The 25,358-nt window shown below is 45.2% G+C and overlaps 1 protein-coding gene across 2 annotated transcripts in view; it reads right to left on the reverse strand.

Moving 5' to 3' along the window:
• The window catches only part of Myzap (myocardial zonula adherens protein), a 73,307-nt gene that overhangs the window by 42,644 nt on the left and 5,305 nt on the right, over nucleotides 1-25,358 (reverse strand). For both annotated transcript variants that reach the window (XM_069995330.1, XM_069995331.1), the window contains exons 2-8: nucleotides 20,991-21,077; nucleotides 9,589-9,744; nucleotides 8,869-8,961; nucleotides 6,854-6,967; nucleotides 4,437-4,589; nucleotides 2,197-2,322; nucleotides 1,282-1,410 (exon numbers count right to left, since the gene is read on the reverse strand). In XM_069995330.1, the coding sequence (XP_069851431.1) occupies nucleotides 1,282-1,410; nucleotides 2,197-2,322; nucleotides 4,437-4,589; nucleotides 6,854-6,967; nucleotides 8,869-8,961; nucleotides 9,589-9,744; nucleotides 20,991-21,077 (858 nt within the window). The remainder of the gene's footprint in view (nucleotides 1-1,281; nucleotides 1,411-2,196; nucleotides 2,323-4,436; nucleotides 4,590-6,853; nucleotides 6,968-8,868; nucleotides 8,962-9,588; nucleotides 9,745-20,990; nucleotides 21,078-25,358) is intronic.

The following is a 25,358-nucleotide window of genomic DNA, read 5'->3' on the forward strand; positions in this document are numbered from 1 at the left end:
GTTCTTGCCACACACATACGTGGAATCTTTCTGGGAAATACTTTGCAGGTCAGCTCCCCCACCCTGCCTGCTCACCTCCGTCCTTCACACAGCAGGAAAATCTGCCATCCATACAGGGCAGTGTCACTATATGAGAATGGTGATGGGGCACATTCACCCAGGTTCTAGAAAGCCCTTCTGTTTGCAGGCCCCATTACCTCTACCACCAGTCAATACTGTTGTTTATCCTCAGTGAGCCAACCATCTGCTCTCCAATACAAGCTGGAATTCTGTTATCTCCAGGGGGTAGAGATCAGATTATAACTCTCAAGTAAGGAGGTTACTAGAAAAAGTATACCCCATGAGCCTGGAAGTACCCACTTTGTCTGGGCCTGTAGGGGATTGTGTGTGGTAGACACCAGAGGAGAGATGAGGAGGCCTCTCCTCAGATGCACGTGGCAGTGTACACAGAGACTTTGCTCAACTGTCACTACCTAGCTTCCATCACCAGGCTGGAGATTGTGAGCATCCAGAGTGAGTTACTCAGAGCTACTATTATGCCTTGGTTTTGGTAGGTCACCTCTGTCTGCAACCTATACAGCCACAGCTGCTTTCCAGAACTCAGAATTCAGCTGTCAGCTACTTTTATCCATTTCTTTCCTTCCTGTCCTCTGTCCTCTCTCCACCCCCTTCTTCCTGTCCTCCACTTCCCGCCTCGTTTCCAGTGCATGATCTCAGCTGAGCTTTTGTCTTCCCTAGTACCCCCATCCCCACCACGAGCGACTTCCCTGGTTCCTCCAAACTCTAGGTGTGTTCAAGGAAATATCTGCCTGTCCCAGACACATGCCCCAGTAACAACAGGGGTGGGGTACTGACCGAACACCCAAAATAGGCCTTGGGTTACTCAACAGGTAACCTGAGTGCATGTTTGGAACCCTGGCTGGCTGTTACAATGGTAATTTGTGTAAAGGATTTCATACATAATGATTTCTTGTTTGCTTTGTTTTGTTTGGGGCTGTACTGAGGTTTGAACTCAGGGCCTCATGGTTGCTAGGCAAGTTCTTTTCCACCCAAACCTTGCTATAGCCTTGTGATGTTGTTTAAAAGCATCAGAATAATTACCATAGCACAAACTAGAACTCTGTTGGATTTATTCTACAGACTGTATTTACTTGTTTGAATAATTACAAACTTGGGGTTGAGAGAAGCCAGTACTAATCTTCAGACAGGCCTGGAAAGGGAGTAGGGGAAAAGCAAAGGAACCTGGGTGAATGGGGCACAGATTCAGGTTTTGTCTGTTACCTTTTCCATGCGCTCAATGAGCCTGTCCAGCTCTCCAATCCTCTGGTCCTTCTCCTCTAGGCTGACCTCTGCCGCATGCATCTTTTGATTGGCTTCTTCAATTGCTTTCAGAAAACTATTGGTTTCCTCCTGCCAAAGAAACTCTCACTTCAGCACAGGTATGGAGTGATTGAGCAAGTCACCAGGGCCCAAGTAGATCTGACTTTGTGGTGGCATCATTTCCCTTTAGAGTTACCACTTGCGGACTCAAGTGTCCCTACGTTTGAAGGGAATCAGGGCCAGATCTAGAATTGAATATAGAATTCCCAGATCTTTCTCCCACCTCCCCGTGTATCCTCTCCAAAGAAGAAACCCCTGTCAGTCATTCAGCACTCCTATTAATCCTCCGTAGACACAGAGAAGGCAGCAGGAAGTTCCTCCTCTGACAACTTAGGCTGCTCTAACAAAGCCAGGATGAGAGCTGTGCGTCCTGCTTCTAGGTCCGGCACAATGGACTTTCACAGCACAGAGCTTTCAAGGGCAGAGGAAACTTCTAGAGGTGTGAATGGCAGAGAGGTCCTATATGGAGAGGGTGGTGCTTATGAGGCTTTGGGGGAAGCTGAGGGGGAATCCAGAACAGAGAAGTAAGAAATTTCAGGGAAAGATGAACCAGTGGAGTAAGGAAAGGGCACGGCTGTGTCAAAGCCAGGAACTGTGTGGCTGCCAATAAGTGGACAGATGCAGCATGTATTGAGAAACACCTGGGGGTCTATTCGGAGTAGGATGGGAAGAAGGGAGAGGGGTGAAGGAGCAGATAATAAATAAGTACTTTGGTCCCTCGCTCACATCTTCCCCTCTAAGGGGAGAGATCGCTCACTGTGACACCTCCCCCACACCATGCTGCCTATTCGATGGGATATGCTGGCCACAACACACCAGGAGAGCCTCTTTCTCGGCGCTGTGCTTCTGGTGCTCCTCTTGGAGCCTTTCCTCATACTGGCTGTACAGCTTCCTGGTCATCTCCCTCATCACCTCAGCATTGGCTTCTTGAGACGATTCCACCTGCAAAGAGACTCATTGTGGGACCATAGCTTACACACTTCCCTCTGGACACCTCGTGTGGGGAACGCAGGTCGGTAGTGGAGGGAAACAGCAGGAACTTCCAGGGCAAGGCAGAGGAAGAAGGCTGAGTAGACAAATAAAACACAGGTGGCACTGTACACTAAGTTATTTACAATGATCCAAACACAAAAATTTAGCCAGGTGCTGGTGGCTCATACCTATAATCATAGCTACTCAGGAGGGTGAGATCTGAGCATTGGAGTTCAAAGCAGCCCAGGTAGGAAAGTCAGTGAGACTTTTATCTCCAAGTAACCAGCAAAAAAAAAAAAAAAAAAAAAAAAAAAAACCCTGAAATTGGAGCTGTGACTCAAGTAGTAGAGCAGTGGCCTTGAGAAAAAAAAGGAAGGAAGGAAGGAAGGAAGGAAGGAAGGAAGGAAGGAAGAAAAGCTCAAGCAGAGTAGTGCCCAGGCCCTGAATTCAAGCCCCAGGATGAGCATAAAAATAAATCAATCTGCTACTTGGGAATTGGTGATCAAGGCTAGCCTAATCAATAAAAAAAAAAAATACTGAGACTCCTTCTCAATCAATATGCCAGGAATGGTAATCTCCACTACTTGAGAAGCAGAGCTAGGAAGAATGAGGTCCAAAGCCCGCCCCAGGCAAAAAAAATGCAAGACCCTACCTGAAAAATTCCCCTCAAAGGGCTAGGGGCATAGTTTAAGAGGTGGAGCACATGCCTAGCAAGTGCAAGTCACCACATTCAAACCCTAGTACTGCCAAAAAAAGAATAAGAAGAAAAAAGTCAGCCTGCGTGTTTTCCCACCGAGATACTTTTCCAGATGCTGCATTTCCAATCTAGTGGTGACACTAAGCCAAGTTACCTCTAGTGGTCTGAGCAGGTGCAGTTTGGGAGATGAGGCTGTGTTGCTGGACATGCGCAGGGCTGAGTCTGCAGGGCTTGGTTCTCCTCTCCACCCAGACCATGCACATACGTGGTCTTCATGCCACTGACTTGTTTAGAGGTATGATCTCATCCCTTCCTTCTAGGCTCTGTTCTCTTCCAGAGAGCTGGATTTGCTGGGCTCCTCACCTCTAGACAAGGGAGGCATCCCTAAGCCTCAATAGGTGATGTACTGTTTGCTCCGGTGAAGTGATGCATGATTCTAGACAACCTATGATTCTCCTCTCTCATCACTAAGCAAGTGTGGGCAGCCAAGAAGCCAAAACATGGAAACTCCCAACCAGGGGTTATCAGCTGAGAATCTGGGTGCGCCCCCCCCCCACATTCAACCTACACCTCTATTTCTCCTGCACACAGACCGTGAGAGAGGGTTCTCCTCCATGGCCCATGCCAGTAATTCTAGTGAGTTGGCAGGCTGAAATCAGGAGGATTGTGGTTCCAACTATCCCAGCCCTGGAATAAAAGTTCCTAAGACTCCTCAACCAAGAGCTAGGTATAGTGGCACTCACCTATTGTCCCAGATTTTATGGCGGGGAGGGGGGTAGTAAGAGTGGGAGGATTGTAGTTCCAGGCCAACCTGAGCAAAAAACTTTGGAGACTGTCAGTGGAAGGAGCTGGGCATGGTAGTGCATGCCTGTCATCCTAGCTACTATTGGATGGGGTAAAACAGGTGATTACTGTTTTATCTGTGAGACCCTATCTTAAAAATAATCAGAGTCAGATGCCGGTGGCTCACACCTGTAATCATAGCTACTCAGGAGGCCAAGATCTGAGGATCACGGTTCAAAGCCAACCTGGGCAAGGAAAGTCCGGAAGACTCTTATCTCCAATTAACCACCAGAAAACAAAGTGGTGCTGTGACTCAAGTGAACTGAAGAGCTGAAGAGCCAAGGGACAGCACCCAGGCCCAGAGTTCAAGCCTCACAACTGACTACTACTAATAATAATAATCAGTGCTAAAAAGTTGGAAGCATTGCTCAGCAGTAGAGCACCTGATAAGAAAGCGTGAGGCCCACCGGAGCTCAAAACACTGCCCACCCCACCCCTGAAAAAAAATGGAGTAATGGAAATGGAAACATTGAAGATGAGAGGAGGAAAAAGGAGCTACAAAGGCAGGAAAGGCTAGTACGAGATGTAGGTGCAACTCCCTTACCTTCATCTTCAGCAGCTGATTCTCCACATGGGCTGCCTCCAATTGCCTCTGCTTTTCACGCAGTTTGTCCATGCAGGCTTCATAGGTCTGCTGCAGATTTCTGATTTGATCCTTAATGTTACTGTTTTCCAAAGTGACATCTACCAGGCTTTTCTATGAGGACAGAAACAAACGAAACCAGATCGGGGGATGTGAGAACCTATGGCCTAGGGCCACGCGGCGGGCACTTCCCCTTGTCAGACCCCACTGCAACCTGGGGGTTTGAGGGATGTGGGCTTTCCTACAGTGGTCAAGACACCTGCCAACTTGATGTTTGGGGGCTGGGGAGCTTTCCATAATCATCAGGGCACCTGCCATGGCTTAGGATGCATAGAAAGGGATTGAGGCTTTCTGAGGAAAATGTGTTACTACCCCACTTCACAAAGAAAACCACACCTGCAACAAGTCACTGGAGTAGACTCTCATTAATAAAGCCTCATGCAAATAGTAGTTCTCACTGTGTAATAGAATAGTAGGTATTTCTCTTAACTTTTTCTATAGTGTGTATATCAATTTATCAATCAAAATAGGTGTATAAATCAAAAATAGGCAAATTCATATATATATATATATATATGTATGTATGTATGTATTTGGCAGTAATGGGGTTTGAACTTAGGGCCTGATACTTACTAGGCAGGCACTTTGTCACTTAAGCCATTTGAACTCTATCCCTGAGCTCTTCAGCTCAAGGCTGGTGCTCTACCCCTGGAGCCACAGCACCACTTCTGGTTTTCTGGTGGTTAATTGGAGATAAGAGTCTGACAGACTTTCCTGCCCAGACTGGCTTTGAACCTTGATCCTCAGATCTCAGCCTCCTGATTAGCTAGGACTCCAGGCGTGAGCCACCAGCGCCTGGCTCCATCAGCCCTTTTTGCTTTATTTTCAAAAGGATCTCATGGTTTTTCCCACTGATGACCTCAGACCGCAATCCTCCTACTTCTACCTCCTGCCTAGCCAGGATGACAGGCACAAGCCACCACATGCACCTTGTTTGTTGAGATGGGATCTCACTCACTGTCTTTGCCCAGGCTGGCTTCAGATTGTGATCCTCCCTGCCTCCCTCTCCCAAACAGCTAGCATTACAGGAATGAAGGTACCATTACACCCAGCTCTCAATTTTTTTCTGCCAATAAATAATAATAATAATAATAGAAAACAGAAACATGATATAGGCCCTAAGCTAGGCTGAATGTAGATGGGACAAAGACCTTCCTAGTGGGCTGGAATGAGATGGCATCCCAAAGGGAAGGAAAGGGGGCCTTGGTGAGCCCCCTTGACAGCAGGAGGAAGGGAAAACAAAGGCCCTGGAACAAGCCAGAGCCAAACTGGGGCTTGGCCCGAAGCCAGGGAAAACTGGCATATGCAAAGGAAAAGCGTGGGGTTTGGAGGCCCCACCAGAAATGGGCATCCCAGACAAACCCAAACATGAGACCCACCCAGCGTCACCGCTGGACAGAGGCCGAGCTTTGTTGTGACCCCGTGGACTATGGTTAGGGAATGCTCAGTACCACCAGAAGGAGACAAGCCCCACGTGAAAGTCTGTTTGCTTATCCACTCAGTTATTTATATAGGACCAGAAGGGATTTGAAAATCATTTGTGGAACCTTTCAGAGGACAGTAAAAAGATAAGAGTCCATTTTAGTTGGAGAAAGGGCAGAAACCATTGTGTAAATGTTTGGAAAGCAAGGCCAAGGGAAGCTAGCCCACGTAAACACAAAGCTTTGTTTTGGATATCTTCGCTGTGTTAGGCAGGGACGGCTCTGTTGGGACTGTGAGAGGGGCAGCATTTGCATGGTGAGTGCCTAGCCAATCAGATGAGTGAAGACAGTCCCTTGCCGTGAGTTGAAGACCCGCAATTTTTTCTTTTTAAACAAATGAAGGATACCGAGTCTTTCTCTTTCTCTTTGTCTGGTACCACAAGACATTGTGTGGAATACACACAGCCCTGTCTAATGCAAAAATAGGAGCTGGCAGTGTGGCTTAATGGTGGAGTCCCTGCCTAGACAGCTTGCTAGCCAGATGCTCTACCACGTGAGCCATGCATCCAAGCCTTTTCTGCTTTCAGTTATTTTTGCCATAAGCTCTTGTATTCCAAGACCAGCCCTGGGCAAAAATAAGAATTTAAAAAAAAAATACAGTAGTTTACTGGAAAAATAACTGAGGAGCCATGGGGTGTGTGGTAGTGAAGTGATAGCTCCAGCCTGAACTGCCCCCCTACCCCCATCCCAATAAGCATAAAACAAAGGGACAATGTCTCTGACTTCCTTAAGGCCCAGTCTTCCCTGTGACTGTGATTCTGCACAATGGGCTCAGGAGCAGAGGAGCAGGACTCACTCCCCATGACACTCAGTGGTAGAACAGCAGCAGATGAATACCTGCAGGCCAATGGAGTCTGATGCCAAAGCCGAGCTCATGGCGTTGAAACTATCCAAGGCTGACGACTGGCTCTCGATGTGATTCTCCAGGTAATCTTTCTGAGCACTGGAGACCTGGACCAAGGGAGGAGACAAGTCAAAACCAACTCACACCCCACAACAGTCTTCAGTGGAGCTTCCTTCTGCGAGCACACGTCCATCTCAACAGCATTTACCCTTAATGCTTTAGCTTAAAGGCAACAGATGCGTGAGCCAGACAGTAGAAAGACAAAACATAATTTTCCTTCGGATAGCATTTTCACATTCACCCACAGAAGCACAGAACCCCACTGGGCAGGAGTCAGCATTGGCTCTTCATAAGAAAGGAACTGGATGAGAGAGGGAAAGCGATCTACTCAGTCACACAGCAGGAAAGGCAAACCATCAGGAATGGTTTCTGACATCTTGTTCCTTCTAGTCACCATAGGAAGCACAGCTGCGGGCTTTTCTTATTCTCTAGGGTGGTTTTGTGGCTGTTGCAGGTGCTTTAATTGAGTGTGTCTGTTTAATGTGTTGGAGAAAGTTCTGTCAGCGCCCCAGTCCCAAGCCAGAGCTTAACAGTGGGACTAGGGGTGGGACATACATGAAGGTTCAGGGGTGGAGGAGGGCACAGAAATCAGCCAGGCAGGACAGAGCAGGAGGAGCACCTAGGGGTTGAAACATCAGGCCAGGTCCAGGGGCAGGTGATACCCAACTTTATTCGGGGCTGTGATTGTTTGGCCATAATCAGTAAATACTATTCTGTGTGTAGCTGGGAGGCGGATGGAGAATGCAGTGTGGAGGAGAGACAGGTTCCAGGACAGTTGTAACTCCAGAAAATGATCACACGTAGGAGATGGCCAGCGAAACACGAGCCTGTCCCTGCTCCCAGGGCAAATTCAGTCATTTAGCTTTAGGGACAGTCATCAGTGTCTGTCAGTGAATTTCCACAGAGGGCATGTGAGGATGTCACATATTTCCTGCACACTGGTGAGAGTGGGCTTTAGTGGGCATGTTTATGCACTCCAGTTCTGTAATCAACAACACAAGAAGATGCCTGACGATCCAGCCACAGACTGGATGTTCAGGCCCAGCTTCTGTCCAACCTCATTCCTGCAGATCTGGTCTCTCATGGAAGATCTGTCATCCATATAACAACTCACCTTGGAGCCTATGAATAGCAAGGATCCCCTTTGAATCCCACCAGCAATAGCTTGAGTTAAACTAGAAGCTTAGCTGTACTCACATGTGCCAACATTTTAAAACTATAAAAGGTACAGACAAATAAGTCTCCCTTTCACGCCTATCATACCCCAAGTCCCTCCCCTGCTCTCCCCACTTGTCCTCCCTACTATCAGCCACTGGGAATTGCGTTCTCGATTATCTTTCAGTCACTTCTGGGCACACACAGAACAATCGGGTATATTTATGTTGTCCTCCTGCTTTATGTAAGCAGAAGTAGATAATAGGGGAGCTGGGTTAGGTCCCTTCTCATTAATAAAGTGTTGATCATTATCCACTCTGTAATGTTGAGGTATTTCTTATCACTTGTTCAACAGCTTCTTTTCTCTTATGCTTTTACAATCATATATTTGCTAACACAGCACGTCTGATAAAATATCATTCGACAGACTATCATTTCCTTTCCTCTTCCTGATGGCCTTTAGGTTTCCAATATTTTTACCATTACAAGCAATGCTGCCCTAAATAAGTTTGCCCAGCTGTCATTGCCCACGTGGGAGAGCCTATCTGTAGAATAAAGTTTTAGGAATAGACTTTGGAGGGAATGCTTTGAAGATCAAAAAGATAGTTCTTAAAGGTTTCCTATAAATAGCAGTGTTCAGTCTGTGACTATACTTCCCTCATTTCATGTAAAACATGGCTCCCTTCAGGAAGAACATGAAATATTTGAACATCTCCAGGTACCAGACACCGAGGGGAGGTTCCACGCTCTGCCCTCTCCTCCCCACAGCCAGGACACTGAGGTATAGACTTACTGACAGATCCTGAGTGAGCTGTCGGATCTTCTGTCTCATTTCATCGTAGTCTCCATACATCCGCTTCCTGACTTTCTCCAAAGTGTCTCTCACCTACAGCCCACCAGAATGGTAAGAGGTTAAACTAGAACATTTTCATGAAAGATGATCAACATTTCTTAATGATAAGAGACCCAGCCCTCCTCCCCCCTCAAAAAAAAAAAAAAAAAAACGTTGGCCTGGGCTCCTATCTGTAATCCTAGCTACTAAGGAGGATGAGATGTGAGGATTGAGGGTCAAAGACAGCAAAGAGCCAAGCTGGAGGCATGGTTCAAGTGTAAAGGGCTAGCAATGAGTAAATAAGCAGGAACAAGCACATGAGGGCCCTGTATCCAAGCCCTAGTGCTGGCATAGATAGATAGATAGATAGATAGATAGATAGATAGATAGATAGATAGATAGATAGATAGATAGATAGATAGATAGATAGATAGATAGATAGATAGATAGATAGATAGAAAAACAATAGCTAACATGATATGGCTCTGTGTATTTGCAAACCCATCAAGTTAAATGTTCATAAAGCTGTAGGTTTTTACTTTCACAAAATCTATACTTCTAACATCATGAGACACACAAAAACATTTCCCATATCAAAATAATTCTTAAGAATTTGTTTTCCATCTGATAACTCCAAAAAAAGAAATGTAGGTCCTAAAAGGAATCCCCTAAGTGGCTCACATCTTTGATGTAGTTCATCTCTTCTTTCAGCTGATTGGTGGACCAGCCATACACCACCATTTCCTTCTGCTGGTTTTGATCTGATCTCCGTACTACACCATAGACGACACCCTGAGGAAGTTTCCGGGTAGGTTCCCCATTGCTCAGCTCAGGAGGCTACAAGAAGGAAGGAAAAGAGAAAAGAAACAATGAGTCGTGAGGGCTCATTAAAAACAGCTGGAATAATGGGCCTTGGTGTATGACTGCTCAAGTTGTGTCCAGCACTTGGGTGCCTGGCGTGAGAGGCAGGGGGAGCAGAGACCCAGCCTGGCCTCCATTGGCCAGGAGTCTTGACCCTGGAGGAAAGTATCTTCTGCCAACTTCTATCCTCATTGTACATCCCCATTGTTCTACCTGCCCAGAGGGGATACCCTTTTCTAATTCTTCCAAGGTACAAGAGAGACTTGTTTATTACATCAGTGAGTGTTCAAGTCCTCACACTCATGGTGGCACTGTTTTTCCTTTTATACCAATTCCTTTGATGACTTCATCTGAAAATACATGGTCTGAAATTCAAGAAATCATCTGGCAGCCAAATAGTCCAGCGAGAGTAGGGCTAACCCTAGGATGCAGTTCTGAGTAAAAAGAGGTGTGGTTGGTCGCCAACCTCTTGTGTCTATTCATGAAATATTTCTTTCTTTCTTTTTTTTTTTTTTTTTTTTTGGTCTGTCATGGGACTTGAACTCTGGGTCTGGGCACTGTCCCTGCGCTCTTCAGCTCAAGGCAAGTGCTCCACCACTTGAGCCACAGGGCCATTTCCAGTTTTCTGGTGATTAGTTGAAGATAAGAGTCTCACAGCCAGAGCTGGTGGCTCACACCTGTAATTCTAGCTACTCAGGAGGCTGAGATCTGAGGATCGTGGTTCAAAGCCAGCCCAGGCAGGAAAGTCTGTGAGACTCTTATCTCCAATACAGGCATGAGCCACCGGCGCCCGGCTTCATGAAATATTTCTGAGGCTGAGGCAGAGACAGTGTGATTGCACTAGCTGGAGAATCTTCCAACTCCTGCTACCTGATCTTTAATTCCTTCAATTAAAGCTTAGATCATTGTTTCCAAATCAGGAAAATAAGCTTTATTGAAGACTAGTTACTGTGTAACTAGTTCTGCAAGTAGAAATGTCCCTTAGTACATTTCAAGTTCACAGTCAGTCTGGTGCATAACAGTTACTGTCTCTACTTCATAGCCGAGAAAACTTAAGTTCACAAAGGTGAAATAACTTGCTATGGCCACACATGTAGATTCAAGCCCATTCTGTCTGACATTAAGTGAATCTGCACATTCTGTAGGGTTTCTCTGATGTAGCGGGACAGAGTAGGAGCCTTTACAATAAGGAGGGGACAGAGGCAAGAAAAAACAAAGACCAAGGATTGAAACCCCTCCCAGCTTTGCCTGTATGTGAACACCACAAGACAGAGAACCCCAAAGTCCACTTGGGCCACTCTGCTCTCCTAACTTTTCAACCATCTCTGCATAGATTCCCTCACAGAATAGTTTCTGACATACAAAATGGTAATTTGCATTTTTACATCATTCATTTCAACAGATGTACTTTTTGATCCCACTCAAAATTGGTAAAATGGAGGGGGTGGGGAGGGCATGGCAGGGAAGCCTAGAAAGATATATGGCAAGTTATTCAAATCCATGATCTCTGATAAGGCCTCTGTGAAGTTGGGGCAGGGATGCTGGACAGCAGGATGGCTTTTGATTCTATTTAGTTTTTCTTGATACTCTATTTCATTACTCCTTCAAAAAAAAAGAAAACACCTCTAATTTACAAAGAGAACTTTTTGAAAAGGGAGACAATATAGCCCTGGCTTCCTCCACATGTCTTAAGTACCCCCTTGGGAAGAGATGGGACCCAAGGCCCAGGTGCTCTGGTTTTCTTGTAACTCCCATAGACACACTGCTGCTCCTGAAATGTGTCAGGAAGTCTAGTTGACTGGGCTATTAATTGGTTCTTGGTACAGTGACAAGTTGGCATTAAGAGATCCCTAGCTTATTGAACATGTAATTAGGAAGAAGAAAAGCTCTAAACATATTCCCCACAGATCAGGAAACAAAAGCATGTTCTTTCAGTCATGAGCTCCACCCAGTTCCTGCAAAACAAGTTGATGGCCTCACCGGCTTTGCTGAGATGAATGTCCACAAAGCCAGGGCACCCACAGGTGGACTGGCCACCAGAATAACTCAGGTGGCCAGACACAAAAGATGCCACCTCCAGCCAAGGTGGGGACCTGGGAACCACCATAAACAGAGGAAAACACAAATGACTTCAGGACAAAGGGTCTCTGGGACACTGCCTGAGAGGTCCTGGGCCTAAGAATGAAAAGCAGGAAGAAGTTTCTAAGACATGTTAAATGAAATGTACTAGATTTGCATTCTCACTTTTTTGTTTTAAGAATGGATGTGTCTTTGTGTAACACATCAGAAAGATGCAGTCAAACCTTTGGTGACAAATCCCTTGAGCAAATGGGATGTCATTGTTCCTTTAGTGTTCTTTTGTATTCTTTGATTTTTCTTTTTTTAGCAAAAAAAAAAAAATTCAAGTGTTATTGTTAAAGCAATCACTTTTATTTTATTGTTTTTTTAAAGCAAGTCTGTAATCCCATCTATTTGGAAGGTAAAGGAGGAAGAATGTTGGTCCTAGGCCGGGCAGAAATTTGAAACTCTTTTAGAAAACTAACTGATTGCCAGTGGCTCCTACCTACTCAAGTCTGAGGACTATGGTTGGAAGTCTGCGCAGAAAAAATGATGAGACTTTTATCTCCAGTTAACCATCAAAAAGCTAGAAGTGGAGCTATGGCTCAAATGGTTGGAGTACCAGCCTTGAGTGAAAAAGCTAAGGGACACTGCCCTAAATCCAAATCCCAGTGTGTACACACACACACACACACACACACACACACACACACACACACACACACACACACACACACACACACACACACACACACACACACACACACACACACACACGGGTTGGGGGCATGACTCACATGATAAATCACCTGCCTAGTAAGAGCAAGCCTTGAATTCAAACACAGTGCTGCCTAAAGAAGGAAATAGATGAAAAGTTACTAAAATGTCAGTCTAAATAAAAGACCCCCTGGAAGGAACAGGGTCACAAGACTCTATATACCCCCATCCGTTTGGCTATGACTCAGGGAGAAGAACCACTTTCTTGTAGGCCATGACAGGGAAAGGGAGGAGAACATAGTTAATAAGAAAAGAAGGGGGAAAATATTTGCTGTCCAGTGATTTTTATCACACAGTATTTTCGTTAATCCTCACAATAACCCTTCTGTGGAAATATTATTATTAGATCTTTCAGGGTGGCAGATTTCAAGTCTTTTTCTGTTTTTCCAAGTCTAACTCTTCCTTCGATTGCATTGCCTCCAAACTCGCTAAGAATCATCACAGTAACTGGAACTCCCATTTCCACATGGCATCTCAGAGACTCTGAGATAGAGAGCCTGCCCTGCCCCCAAATCCAGTCTTCAGATCTCTGGGCCATTTGGAAGAGTCAGACCCACCCAGGATAGGAGCTTTTCTCTACTTACCCCACCCCCCTTCCACTGACTCACTTAAGTTGTATACCTTCCCTTCTGTTCTGTAACCAAAAGCCTCCCTTTTTGACTCTATTATTAAGCTATTTATACAGGCCTTTCCTCTTACTTTATCTCACATGGCGAGGCTGAGATGTCCTTCCTTCCAGAATGTCCTCCCTCTCCAACCCTTCAAACCTGTTAAGACTACTCCTGTCCATCCACCACATGACCAACCACAGCCATAACCAAGGAGTCATAAGTATCCAGACTGACTGTCAGTTCCAAGACTCGATTAGGCCATGTTGAGCTTCCTACTGTAGTTCTAGCATTCTAGCAGTTGTGGACCTGTAATGACCTTCTCAATAAAGATTTGCTGACTGAATAGGAGGTTAAACACTGGAGAAGGCTCTGGGTATCACCTAGAGTATGTAAATGTCGCCCAGTTGGAGGATACACCTTTAATCCTAATAGATGGAGAGACAAGAGACTGCTGTTTGCCTCCATTTAAAAAAGATGATGCCCAGCAAAGTTCTAAAGGAAAAGAAAATGCTGTAACTTTTACAAAATATCAGCATGCTATGGTCAAAAACTGCAGTGAACACAGGGGAAAACAAAAAAGAGCTAATATTTGTGACTGAATTTTTCTTTTGTAACCTTTAAAATATCTCTATAATATTACTTTTTAGGCAAGACAAAAGTGTCGTAATAATAGTAAGAAACAGTTGTAATCTTTTGGAGAAGCATACTGAAATATTTATAGCATATTTACTTATTTATGCAGGGGGAAGAATGTAGATGGAGAGGGCAGGGGCAAAGCTGTCACCAAAGAAGGAAAAGGAAACAATCTACTTGAAGGGGTGGGCATTCCATAACCCCTGCAGGTACATGAAGTGCCACAAGAGTCAACAGCAAGAGTAATCAGTAACATATAGACTCCAGATTCCAGTGCTTCCTGTGGGTACAACTTACTGCCATGCTCATACTTGAAGCTGTTTCCTTAGACTTAGAAAGAAGCTCCAAAAACATAACTCCATCTAAATGGCTGAAGTAATGCATTCATGGGCCACTGGAGAATTTGGGTTACTGAGGCCAGTGACAGGTGACCGTATTTTCCACCTCCTAAATCAGAATACAGTGTCCTACAGAACAACAGGCTCCAAAAAGATACAGACTATTTCCTGATGTTCTGCTCAGTATCAATAGATTCTCAATGAATACTTTTTTCTTTTGGCAGTGTTTTAACTCAGGGCCTTGCACGTGCTGGGTAAAAGTTCTGTTTCTAGAGCCTCATCCCAAACTTTTTTTTCTTTAATTATTTTTCTGGGTAGGGTCTTGCATTGTTGCCCAGTGCCAGCCTTTCTCTCATACGGCTAGAATTATAATCCTGTGCTACCACACACACACACCCAGGTTATTCGTCAAGATAGGATCTCCCTAATTTCTTGCCCAGTCTTGGCCTTGAACCTAGATCCTCCTGGGCCTCCACTTCCGGAGTGGCTAGGATTACAGGCATGCACCACCCCACCCCACCTAATAGCTACATTTTGAAGGAAGGGAACAAAGTATCTGGAGCTGGGACTATGCCAGAGAATCTGGAGTCTTTGGCCATCTTAGCCACAGAGGATCAACATGCTCATTGAAGAGAACCTGTTCCTCAATGAGCTCTTAGCAAATAAGTAACAGCAGAAATGCAACTTTATGAATTAAAACTGGTAGGAAGGGGCTCCCAGAGACTACAACAGGAGCTGGACATACATCCTGGCTGCTTGCAGGGCATAGGAGGATCACAACATGGATCAAATGGCTTACGAAGCAGAAGCTAACCTACTTCCAGGACTTCTGGCTTTGGACCTCTTCTTGCTCCAGCCAGGGGGCAGCAGCTGCCCAAGGGCTACTGAGTAGAGGGAGGCCACTGGGCCTCCTTTCCATCTGGCAGGTGGAGGCCTGCACTGCAGGAATGTACACCTGCCTGTCTGACCTGCCTATCTGTCTTCATGAATTACTCACCCCAGGTTATCTCTCACACTTGACATTATTTTTCCCTTCCTGTGTGACAAAAATGAACCTTCCAGCTGAGCCTGAGGCTTTCCTCATCCTAGAAGAGAAATAGGGAAGGGAAAGCCAGTCCTGGATCCTCAGTGACATGGAAACTGTGGGCTTTTCAAAGAATTTGTTGTCTCCACTTCCTAAAGAAATCCATGCAAGCTCAGACTCAAATTGATGGCCTTGAACTGTTAAGGAGAAAGAAAAGAACACTGTAGCCAAGCAAAAGTTCCAAGGAGAGTGACAGTTTTAATGACGGTACCCTGATGGGATCACTTTATTAATTTACAGCCTCTATGCAGGCAATATGCTTACTGGAGCACCATAACCCCAGGGTAAAGGGAAAGTGTCCAGGAGGAAAAAGAAAGAGGAACTTGTTTTCTGAAAAAATCAATCAAGGTAGCCTTGATTGAAAAACTTTAACTATCCTAAAGAGACTTTGCCTGATAGGAAACAGCGTGTTCCCAGGGCCGCAACGCTGAGTTACAAATTACAAATCCACTGCTGGCTGTGGGGCCCTGTGCAAAGTTATTCACTTCAGAGAGTTTCAATAAAATGGGGGTGACCTTGCCAATTTCAGGAGCAGCCTAAGGGATACATGGAGGAACAGACATCAAGTACCTAATGTGTACTAAACACACTGTACAGTGTACTGATAGTTTCTAGCATTCATGCTGTGTTTATATATAGCTCAATGGCAGAACACTTTTGCCCAGTTCTGTAAGAAGGAAAGGAGGGAAGGAGAAAGAGGGGAAGAAAGGAAGGAAGGAAGGAAGGATTTTTCATATCTTAGTTCCCATTACACCTTGCATCTCTGTCCGGATGCTTGTGACCATCTTTCCACCCCTTTCTTGTGTCTTTTTGCTGTTCTTATTACAGTCAAATCTCTGGCAATAAAATACGCATGAGGAAATAAATTCATAATAAATTCACGAGGAAAGAAACATAGTTTCAGAACTGGACTGACAATAGAAAGGGACTTGCAAACAATATTCTCAGTATTTTCTCAGAGTCTGCAGGAGTGTGGGATTTGAGGGTGATGGGGGAGGGCTGCTGAATACAGCCAATATAGCCCTTATCTGAGCCACTGCACTGGCAGGTTACATCAGTCTGAAAGAAGAGTTCTACCACTTAAAGAAACTGGAAAACATTAGCTTAAAATTTCCGTTAGTTTAAAAAGGAAACTGAGGCACCCTCCCCCATTCCCCCAAGAGGAGCCTTGACTGGCCTGAGCACTCTGGTGACTGGTGTGATGACCAGGACCGGAAGTCTAGGCCTCCTCCCATCCTCCAAGGTTGGCATCCTGGACAGGCCCACAGACTCCCTTGCACACCCCAGGCTCAGCTCTGAATCACAGCCACACAACCCCTCACCTGGCAACAACCCGCCTGTTGTATAAATAGTCACGCCAAAGATGAGAACTGGCAGGCTTATTCATCCAGGCTTCACAAGGAAAAGGCCTGTAAAACCTGATGGCGAGGACTTCCTCCTTTCAGACACTGCCTGGCTGTGAAAGTTCCCCACTCTGTAGCCACACTCACAGCTGTTTCTCGCCGCTTGGGTTCCCAAAGATCTCAAAACAAACAACAGGTCACTGAAGGACATTTACAGTGCCAGCTGTTCATACCTATTTAAAAATATTGTGTAGCTGAGCACTAGTGGCTCATGCCTGTAATCCTTAGCTACTCAGGAGGCTGAGATCTGAGGATTGGGTTGGAAGCCAGTCTGGGCAAAGAATGTCCATGAAACTCTTATCTCCCATTAAGCTCCATATATATGTATGTATGTATATATGTATATATATGTGTGTCTATATATATGTGTGTGTGTATATATATATGTATGTATGTATTCTGCTAGTCTGATGCAGGTGGCTCACACCTAGAAGCCTAAATATTCGGAAGGCTGAGACCTGGAGAACTGTGGTTCAAAGCCAGCCCAAGCAGAAGAAGCCTGGCTTTTTTTTTTTTTTTTTTTGTCAGTCATGGGGCTTGAACTCTGGGCCTGGGTGCTGTCCCTCAGCTCTTTAGCTCAAGGCTAGCACTTGAGCCACAGTGCCACTTCTGGCTTTTTTTTCTTTTTGCTTATGTGGTGCTGAGGAATCGAACCCAGGGCCTTATGCATGCAAGGCAAGCACTCTACCACTGAGCCACCTTCCCAGCCCCGAAGCCTGGCTTCTTAATCTCCAATTTATCAATGAAAGGCAGGGCTGGAAGCATGGCTGCAGTCAAACAAGCAAAAGATGTTATGTTCAAACTCCGTGTGTGTGTGTGTGTGTGTGTCTGTGTGTGTGTCTGTGTGTGTGTCTGTGTGTGTGTCTGTGTGTCTGTGTGTGTGTCTGTGTATCAGCTTAAATCAGACTCCCTAAATTTCAACTTTGCAGTGAGAGATCTGGATTCAATACAATATACCTGTGGTTGCTGTGTTGGTTCAACCTCTTAGTACTATGTGCATGTGTGTGCATATATATGTATATGTGAGTGTGAGTGCACAAAAGAGTATTTGGATTTGAATAAGAATATGAATAGACATTGATAAAGTTCCACGAACATGATAAGTAGTTCATTTCAAAATTACCTACTACCAATTTTAGTTTTAATGCTTAACACTTTTAGAAACCTATTCCCTCCTTATCAAGAATAAGAAAAGACAGAAGAATGTTAGAATATCTTCTAAATATGTAGCCCTGTGATCCTGTTGGAATTGTCTCCAAACACACCTTCCTGCACCTGGGTATATCCTCTCTGCAGCACACTTGTGTTCTGAGGGATTCTCTCCAATGACTTGAGAACAAAGACAGAAGAACGGCCCTGCTGGCTGGGTGACCTATGCATTGTCAGCCATCCTATGGCATCTCAATTGCTCCATATACACTGAGCAGCTTCTGTGACAGGCACAAACAGTACGGCCCAGCCTGCCCTCAACCAGCTATAGCTCTTACAGGAACCAGAAATCCTGAGACGTTTCACTTCCTTGGGTGTCAGTAAGGTCTCCTAACAAATCCTAACTGCCCCATTCCCCTGGCATTGTACACCATCCTAGATCTTCCTTCAAAGGCCCCAAAGTCATCTGACCAGGAAGGGTCATCCAGAGTGTTTGGCACTTTACAATTTTGTGGGTCACAGGGAGGGGCACACCTATTGGAACCACATCAGAAGACTTGACCCCTCCATGGAACCGTAGCTAGTGTGTCGACTCTAGCTCCCCATGACTCAAACTCAGGAATCTGGCCAGGACATGATGATGAAATCACACAGAACCAGCCGCATAGGTACCATGAGATACTTCAAGAGCTGCTACCACCCAAGGACTTCAGTCTTAAGACAAACAGCCAGCCCCACCCTCCTCCTCTCTACCCCACTTCTTCTGCCATGAGTCACCAGTGTGCTACAGACAATGTGCCACCTAGACTTCACACCTGATGCCCCACACAAGAGGCATCATGGAGCATATGCTACCCGTGTGGCTTTTGCCCCGAGCCTTGGAGTTCTCAAAAACACCTGCAGTAGATGTCATTGGGAAGAGAGATTAACAGGCCACCAGCCTCCAGCAGGGCCATTGTAGCCTAATTTATACATGAGGGTGCAGTTATAACCTGTTGGTTCAAAAGAAATAAGAAGGAAGAAGAGGAGGAAGAAGGAAGAAGAGGAAGAGATTCTATTTGCTTTAACCAGATTGAAAAGGACCTCTCCAAGACAAGCAAAATGGTGCACAGCCTGGTTAACAGCTCCACTTGACCAAGCTAAACATCCCAAGCTTTTTTCCTTAGGTGTATTTTATTCTACAATGGTGGCCAACCCTCCAGGGTATCTAACCCCATTCCAGCACTCAGAAACCCTTTACCAACATCCTCCTAGGCATGAAGTGTGGGCCCAATTCCCAGAGTCCAAATTCCCTGTCCCTCTGCCATACACCCGGGCAAAGCCACCAAGGCCGTGGTCCTGCCACACACTCTAGCTGGGGCTTCCTTTCCCTGAAGTTCACATGCCAGCTCGTGTGCCATCGCTACATGGAGAAAAATGTTAGGGAAGCACAAGAGAGCAGAGGGCGGACAGCCAGCAACAGAGGGCCCTGCTCAATCTTGGTCATCACAAGAGGCCAATGGCCATAGCTAGTCATTCTTACATTCTGTGATTGTGAGCTTTACTCCCAAATATTGACTCTGGTGACTGTGCGAAGCCATAGAGAGGCTGAACAAATTATTCAACTGTATAACCAGAGTATCATTACTAAACATGTGCACATCAGCAGGTACTCAAAATATCAACCTACAGTTCATATTTTAAAATTGTATAATCTCAGCATGTCTGTTCTAATTATCTCATTTCAATATTCTATTTTATGTGAAGTCTATGTCCAAAATGCTTAGAACCGGAAGTGTTTCAGATGTGGGATTTTAAATATTTACCTAGGGTTTACCTGTTCAACATCCCTCATCCTCAAATCAGAAATGCTCCAGAATCCAAACTGCTTTGAGCATCATGCCAGTGCTCAAAAAGTCTTTGATTTTAGATTTTCAAATGGCGACTGTTCCACCTGTACTGTGATTATTCTTTGATATGTCAAGTTTTCCTGTGTTGACCATACAGAGCCCTTTCAGACCAGCTCCCCCAGGCCTCATCTATGATCTGCATTCGCCTGGCTACCCAGATCCAGGTAACTCTGGCTCACCTTGTCCTTTCTCTGTGACTACCTTGAAGCCACCATTTTTATAGTTCACCACGCTGCATTATTGGTTGACTCCAAAGCCGGGACTTGTATTTTATTTTATATTTACCTAAAACATATGCAAATACAAAGTACTTCCTAATTCCTGTCACTCCTATCCTATTATCTTACTTGGTCTCCATCAGTAGTTACCACCTAAACACTACCAGTTGTACAGAATTATTTCATTTTTGTTCTCATTCCAATAGAAGATAAGTTCTGTAGATGACAGGTGATTTTTTTCACCCTTTATTCACTAGTATACTCCTAATGCCTAGAATAAACATGCCTGGAATTCAGCAGATGCCCCAGTATTGCTTGTGATTGGAGATAATCAGGACCCCCCATTCATTCTCTAAGCCTGCATTCCGACATCAGTTAGGACTGTCTCTGTGTTCTCGGAGCCCATTTTCCATGACTGGATCAGAACACTCGAACTGTCCCATCATGATGATGTGTGTCTCACTTGAAAAATTTTGATTTCCCAAAAGCAAAGACAAGATTGAGTCTATCTTCTGTTTGCTGAATTTCCCCCACATCCAGCTAAGAAAATGCCCTTCTGGCACTTAGAAGGAGTTGGCACCCAAACATTTGCTGAACTCCTCCTACATCCAACTCAAAAAGTACCCTTGCCACATACTGCAGTGGCCTGCTGGACCTTTCTTCTCCTCCCTGGCCTGGGCTGCCAGCCAGTTACTCCCAGATACCCAGAGGGTCCAGCCCCAAGCTGCTCATAAAGGGCCCTTTGACTCAACCACCTGGGCTGTTGCAGGAAAAGAAAAGAAAAACAAAAACCCACCTTCCTTAACCCAGCACCTGTCATTGGCAACAGAGCGCCACCATGTTCCCCTAGAAATAAGAGCAGGAGCATGAACCTGGCAGAGCCAGCTGGGGAAAACACTTGGGGTCCTGGGCGAGGAGGTAGATCAGTCAGTTAAGGCCTTTCATTAGCAGAGCAGCCATCATGCAGCTCCAAGGGCAGCCAGCGGCTGGGACTGCAAGGAGAGTGAACTAAAAAAGTGCAAGACCAGACTCATCAAGAGCTTGGATCCAGATGTGGCTCACCTGCTCTTTTCTCTCAATCTTCTTTTCAGGTTTCCCAGAAACCGGACTCTCAGGAGGCACCGTCAGCCGTAGTCTGCAGACATTTGCCTGGGAGAAGTGGAAAGAAGAGAGCTGTTAGGACCAGCATTTGGAGCAGGAAGAAGCAGATGAGGCTGAGCTTCTCACAGTCCGTTTGTCCCACATGGCAGAAGGGGTCATTATACCATTCCCACAGGAGTCTTTGCCTGACCGGGAATAGGCACCTGCCAGCTGACTGCTCAAAACAGAAATTACTGAATAGCTTCAGATATTTCAAACATCTTTTTTTTTCTCATAGTACTGGGGTTTAGACTCAGCCTCACCTTTGCTAGGCTGGTCCTCTGCCATTTGAGCCACACCTCCAACTCTGCTTTTTGCTAGCTATTTTTGAGATAGGTTTCAGGAACTTTTCTGCTTGGCCTGCCTCCAACCAGGATCCTTCTCTTAGCTTCCTAAATAGCTAGGGTTATAGATATGAGCCACTGGCATCCAACAGTTTTAAAATATTTTTGATGACTCTGATTTCATCACAGTATAGTTCAATTTCATTATGCAGGTATAGGTCAAAATGCAGTCATAGGGATAGAAGCCAAAAAGTACACAATGACTATCTCTAAATCATAAATTGCAGGTAATGGGAGAGGAGAGTGCATTGTACTTGATTATATATTTAAATTTCTATAATAGATATAATAAAATCACAACTTTGAAGTCTCTTTACCCATGTTCATATTCATTATTCTCAATATCCAAATAATCTGGCATCAGATGGATGAAGAAACAACATTTGTGTATACCTATATATGTATATATGTGTGTATACATATACATGTAAATATATATATACACACACACAATGGAATATATATGTATATATGTGTACATATATATGTATATACACACAATGGAGTAATATTCAGCCTTAAAGCAGAAGTTCCGACACATGTTACAGCATGTATATACCTTGAAGACAGTATGCTCGGTAGATTAAGCCAGTCACAAAGGACAAATAATACACAGTTCTACTTCTCTGAGGAGCCATTAGATTCAGAGAGCCAGGGCATATAGTAATGGCTGTCAGTAGTTAAGGAGATGGGGAAAGGGAATCCTGTCTGCTCAGTGTGGCATGTCAGTTTGAGAAGATGAAAAGAATTCTGAGGGTGGATAGGGGTACTGGTTGCTAGAGGATAATCCTAGGGTAGTAATCCCCACTCCCCTAATTTCCAGAGAAGGAACCTTAGGAGTCAGTCACTCAAAAGTGAGATGGCCCCTCCTTCTGGTTGAGCCCATCCTTCACCTGCCCTCCTAGAACACTAAGATTCCTCAACACGCTTTCTGTGGTGTGCAAGTGCATCTTACTCATCGAACTCTACATGGAGCCATGTGTACCTTGGGATACACCAAGCCTAAAAGAAAACACAATGCATAAAATAAAGTGAACTTGTAAATTAAAACTTTTGGAGCTGCAATCCTAGCTACTCAGGAGACTGAATGCTGCAGATCATGGTTCAAAGCCAGACAAGGCAGAAAAGTCTGGGAGACTCTTATCTCCAGTAAGCCAGCAAAATTAAGCCAGAAGCAGAAGTACAGCTCAAGTGGCAGACTGCCAGCTGCAAGCCAAAAACTCAAGCAAGAGCATGAGGCTCGAAGTTCAAACCTCGGTGCTTGCATAAAAATAAATAAGTAAATTGTTTGTATTCAAAGCTATTTAGCAGTTGTTGCACAGGTGCCCGAGGCCACAGCCCCAAGCCCCATCTTCACCATTTTCTCTGCTTAGTAGAGGTACTCAGATAGACACATTGAGGGGCACTGCTATTAAGTTGCTTAAGAAAACATAACCAACTGTTGACACTATTTGTATTTGAAAATTGAGAATTCTCTGATGCTTGTGACTGTTTTTGAGTCATTTTTAATGACAGAAATGAGTATAATAGCCATAATAAAGATTAACAGTTTGTCAGAGAGAGGTGAAAAGAGAGAAAAAAAAACAAAGAAGGAAGGAAGGAGGAAGGAAGGAAGGAAGGAAAAAAGAGAAAGGAAAAAACCCTCCTAAATCTACAGGACAGCTTTGGGAGTAGCAAAGAGAACATGCTAGACTCTAGAAAGTGTTCTGAAATCCTAACAGAAACACTAAGGAAAGTGACCCCTGAACCCATTCTCTAGCTCACAGGACATAGTCCATCTCCATATACACTTGCTTCTTGGGACATTCCCTGAGTTAGATCAAGGCAGCGTGACTTATCTCAGCATTTTATGATGCTATTCATCCTGACCTCCTGAAACTCACATATACAACTCCCAGCACTTCTTCTCCAGGTAGGGAAGTACCTGAGAGGCAGGCAGGGCACTTTATAACTGGGGGTTCCCTCAAGCAGCTGACTCAGTTCTGAACTATGTGGAAAGCTACATCTTATTTACCCTGAACACTGATGGACCATCATCCCTGTAATCAACAGTCCAGTGCAATGGATCTGTTCAGGGAGCTGGATATAGTATGTTTCATTACTAAACATGCACTACTTACACAAATACCTCTTAAGGTGATGAGGGTACCATGATGGCAAGGAAACTGCCATGTCCCTAGAAGCTCATCATCTAGAAATACCTGGTTCTGACATCTGGGTGTGAAAACTTTTAGAAAACGACTTTAACCCCCAGTGCTTCCATTACCTTAGTGGTTAAAATACCGTACCCTAAGGATTGTTGGGAGGGTTCAGTTAGTTAATACAGGTAAAGGCTTACACCAGCCTCTGGCGCATGAGAACGATTCTGTGAGTGTTTCTTATTGTCATGGAAATAAAGGAAGGGGAATCTTAGTCTTAATTAGAGGTGAAAGTCTATGGGAAGGGAGGCTCCTGGGAGTGATACTTGAGCTGGGAATAGAACAGGCCTCTTTGTTCTTTCAGGTCAGTGAGATCTGAAGACTCCATCATCAGCATGACACCTCTCCGGCCAGGTGTTCCAGGCTGGCTAAAGGCACCACTGTTGGCACGTTCAGAGAATGGAAAGTAGCCCACGACCTGAGCTACCTGAGCTGATGGAGGAGAGGGAAATGGACAAACGGGTAGGAGCAAATGCTCTCACAATCTACAAGTACCTAATGGAAAAGCACAGACTGGTCAGAAGTTAAGAAGAAACCACCCAAACCTTTGGCTGAAGAGCCTAACATTCAAGCGGTGAGAGTTCACATCAGTAATTCAACTGATAGTCAATGATGTCTCCTACAGTCTCTGCATTGTAGCAAGAATGATAAGGAAAACACAGGAAGAGATAAAGCCCTGGCTGTGGTGAGCACTGTATCAATACAGAATGGCTGCTTTCTCAATGAATGTTGGTCAGGGTTTATTTTTATTTTGTTTCAGTGGGGGAAGGGGAGTTGGTGGAACTAAAACAAAGGAGACTTATTCCTGAAAAACCCTGGAGATTCATCTACTCTTTTCTTTAATCCAACCCTCCTGGGAGAGACGGCAAGGGAGAGGCAGCTAATACCCCTTCACAAGAAGAGGTACAACCAAGCCCTTGTTTACAATTCAGGGTACCTGGAGAGCCCATGACTCTGCTGGGGGCCTATGATCGGAGCAGAGGATACACCTACCATCATACCCTCAGCTTGTGGCACCTGGGATCGGGAATTCATGTTAAGTAAGAAGGGGTGGAGTAGGTGACCCAGCTCCCTGGAGTTCTCTAAAGAAATTAGCTGAATGCATTTACATTTCTCTCTGGCCTAGTTTACTCAGACTGTGAGTCCTTGCCCCGCTAGGACTTGCACACACTAGCAGCCGAAGGCCCGGTCCCAGTGGGTGTGGCTACCCATTTTCTCCCCAATCAGCACTAGGAGCCAGTAGGCAGGAATGAAACATGCCTGATCTAGATTAGGCCTCTCAGGTCAGCTGTGACCCTGAACTTGTAGCTTGATTATCTACATCAGGGTGGGGCAAACTATTTCTGTAAAGGGCCAGATAGGAACGCTTCAGATTTTGCCAGCCACTGTTAAAAAAAGAAAAGAGAAAAAGAAAATCTTAGCCCAAAGGCACACAAAGCAGCCCAGACCAGATTTGGCACAGTAGCACTTGTTGGCCTCCTTGTCCCCCTTCTACCCTACTTAGACCTTTTCCAGGTGGTCTAGTGTACCAGGGCCCCTCTTTCCCATGTCAGGGCTGCCTCTCCTCCCTCTTCTCTCTGGCTCCCTCTGTATCAGGCATGCCTTGTGCCAGAAGTTCCAAGATCCACAGAGAAAATGCCAGTGGGTGACTGCACACAAAGATCCCAGGGTGTCTGAGGACTGTTAGGACTCGTCAGCCCTGCCCTCATTCCCACCCTGTCCTGTATCCTACAGAGACCAAGGGACTT

The sequence above is a fragment of the Dipodomys merriami genome, unplaced genomic scaffold (assembly GCF_024711535.1).
Source record: "Dipodomys merriami isolate MVZ:Mamm:240054 unplaced genomic scaffold, mDipMer1.0.p SCAF_48, whole genome shotgun sequence".
NCBI lineage: Eukaryota > Metazoa > Chordata > Mammalia > Rodentia > Heteromyidae > Dipodomys > Dipodomys merriami.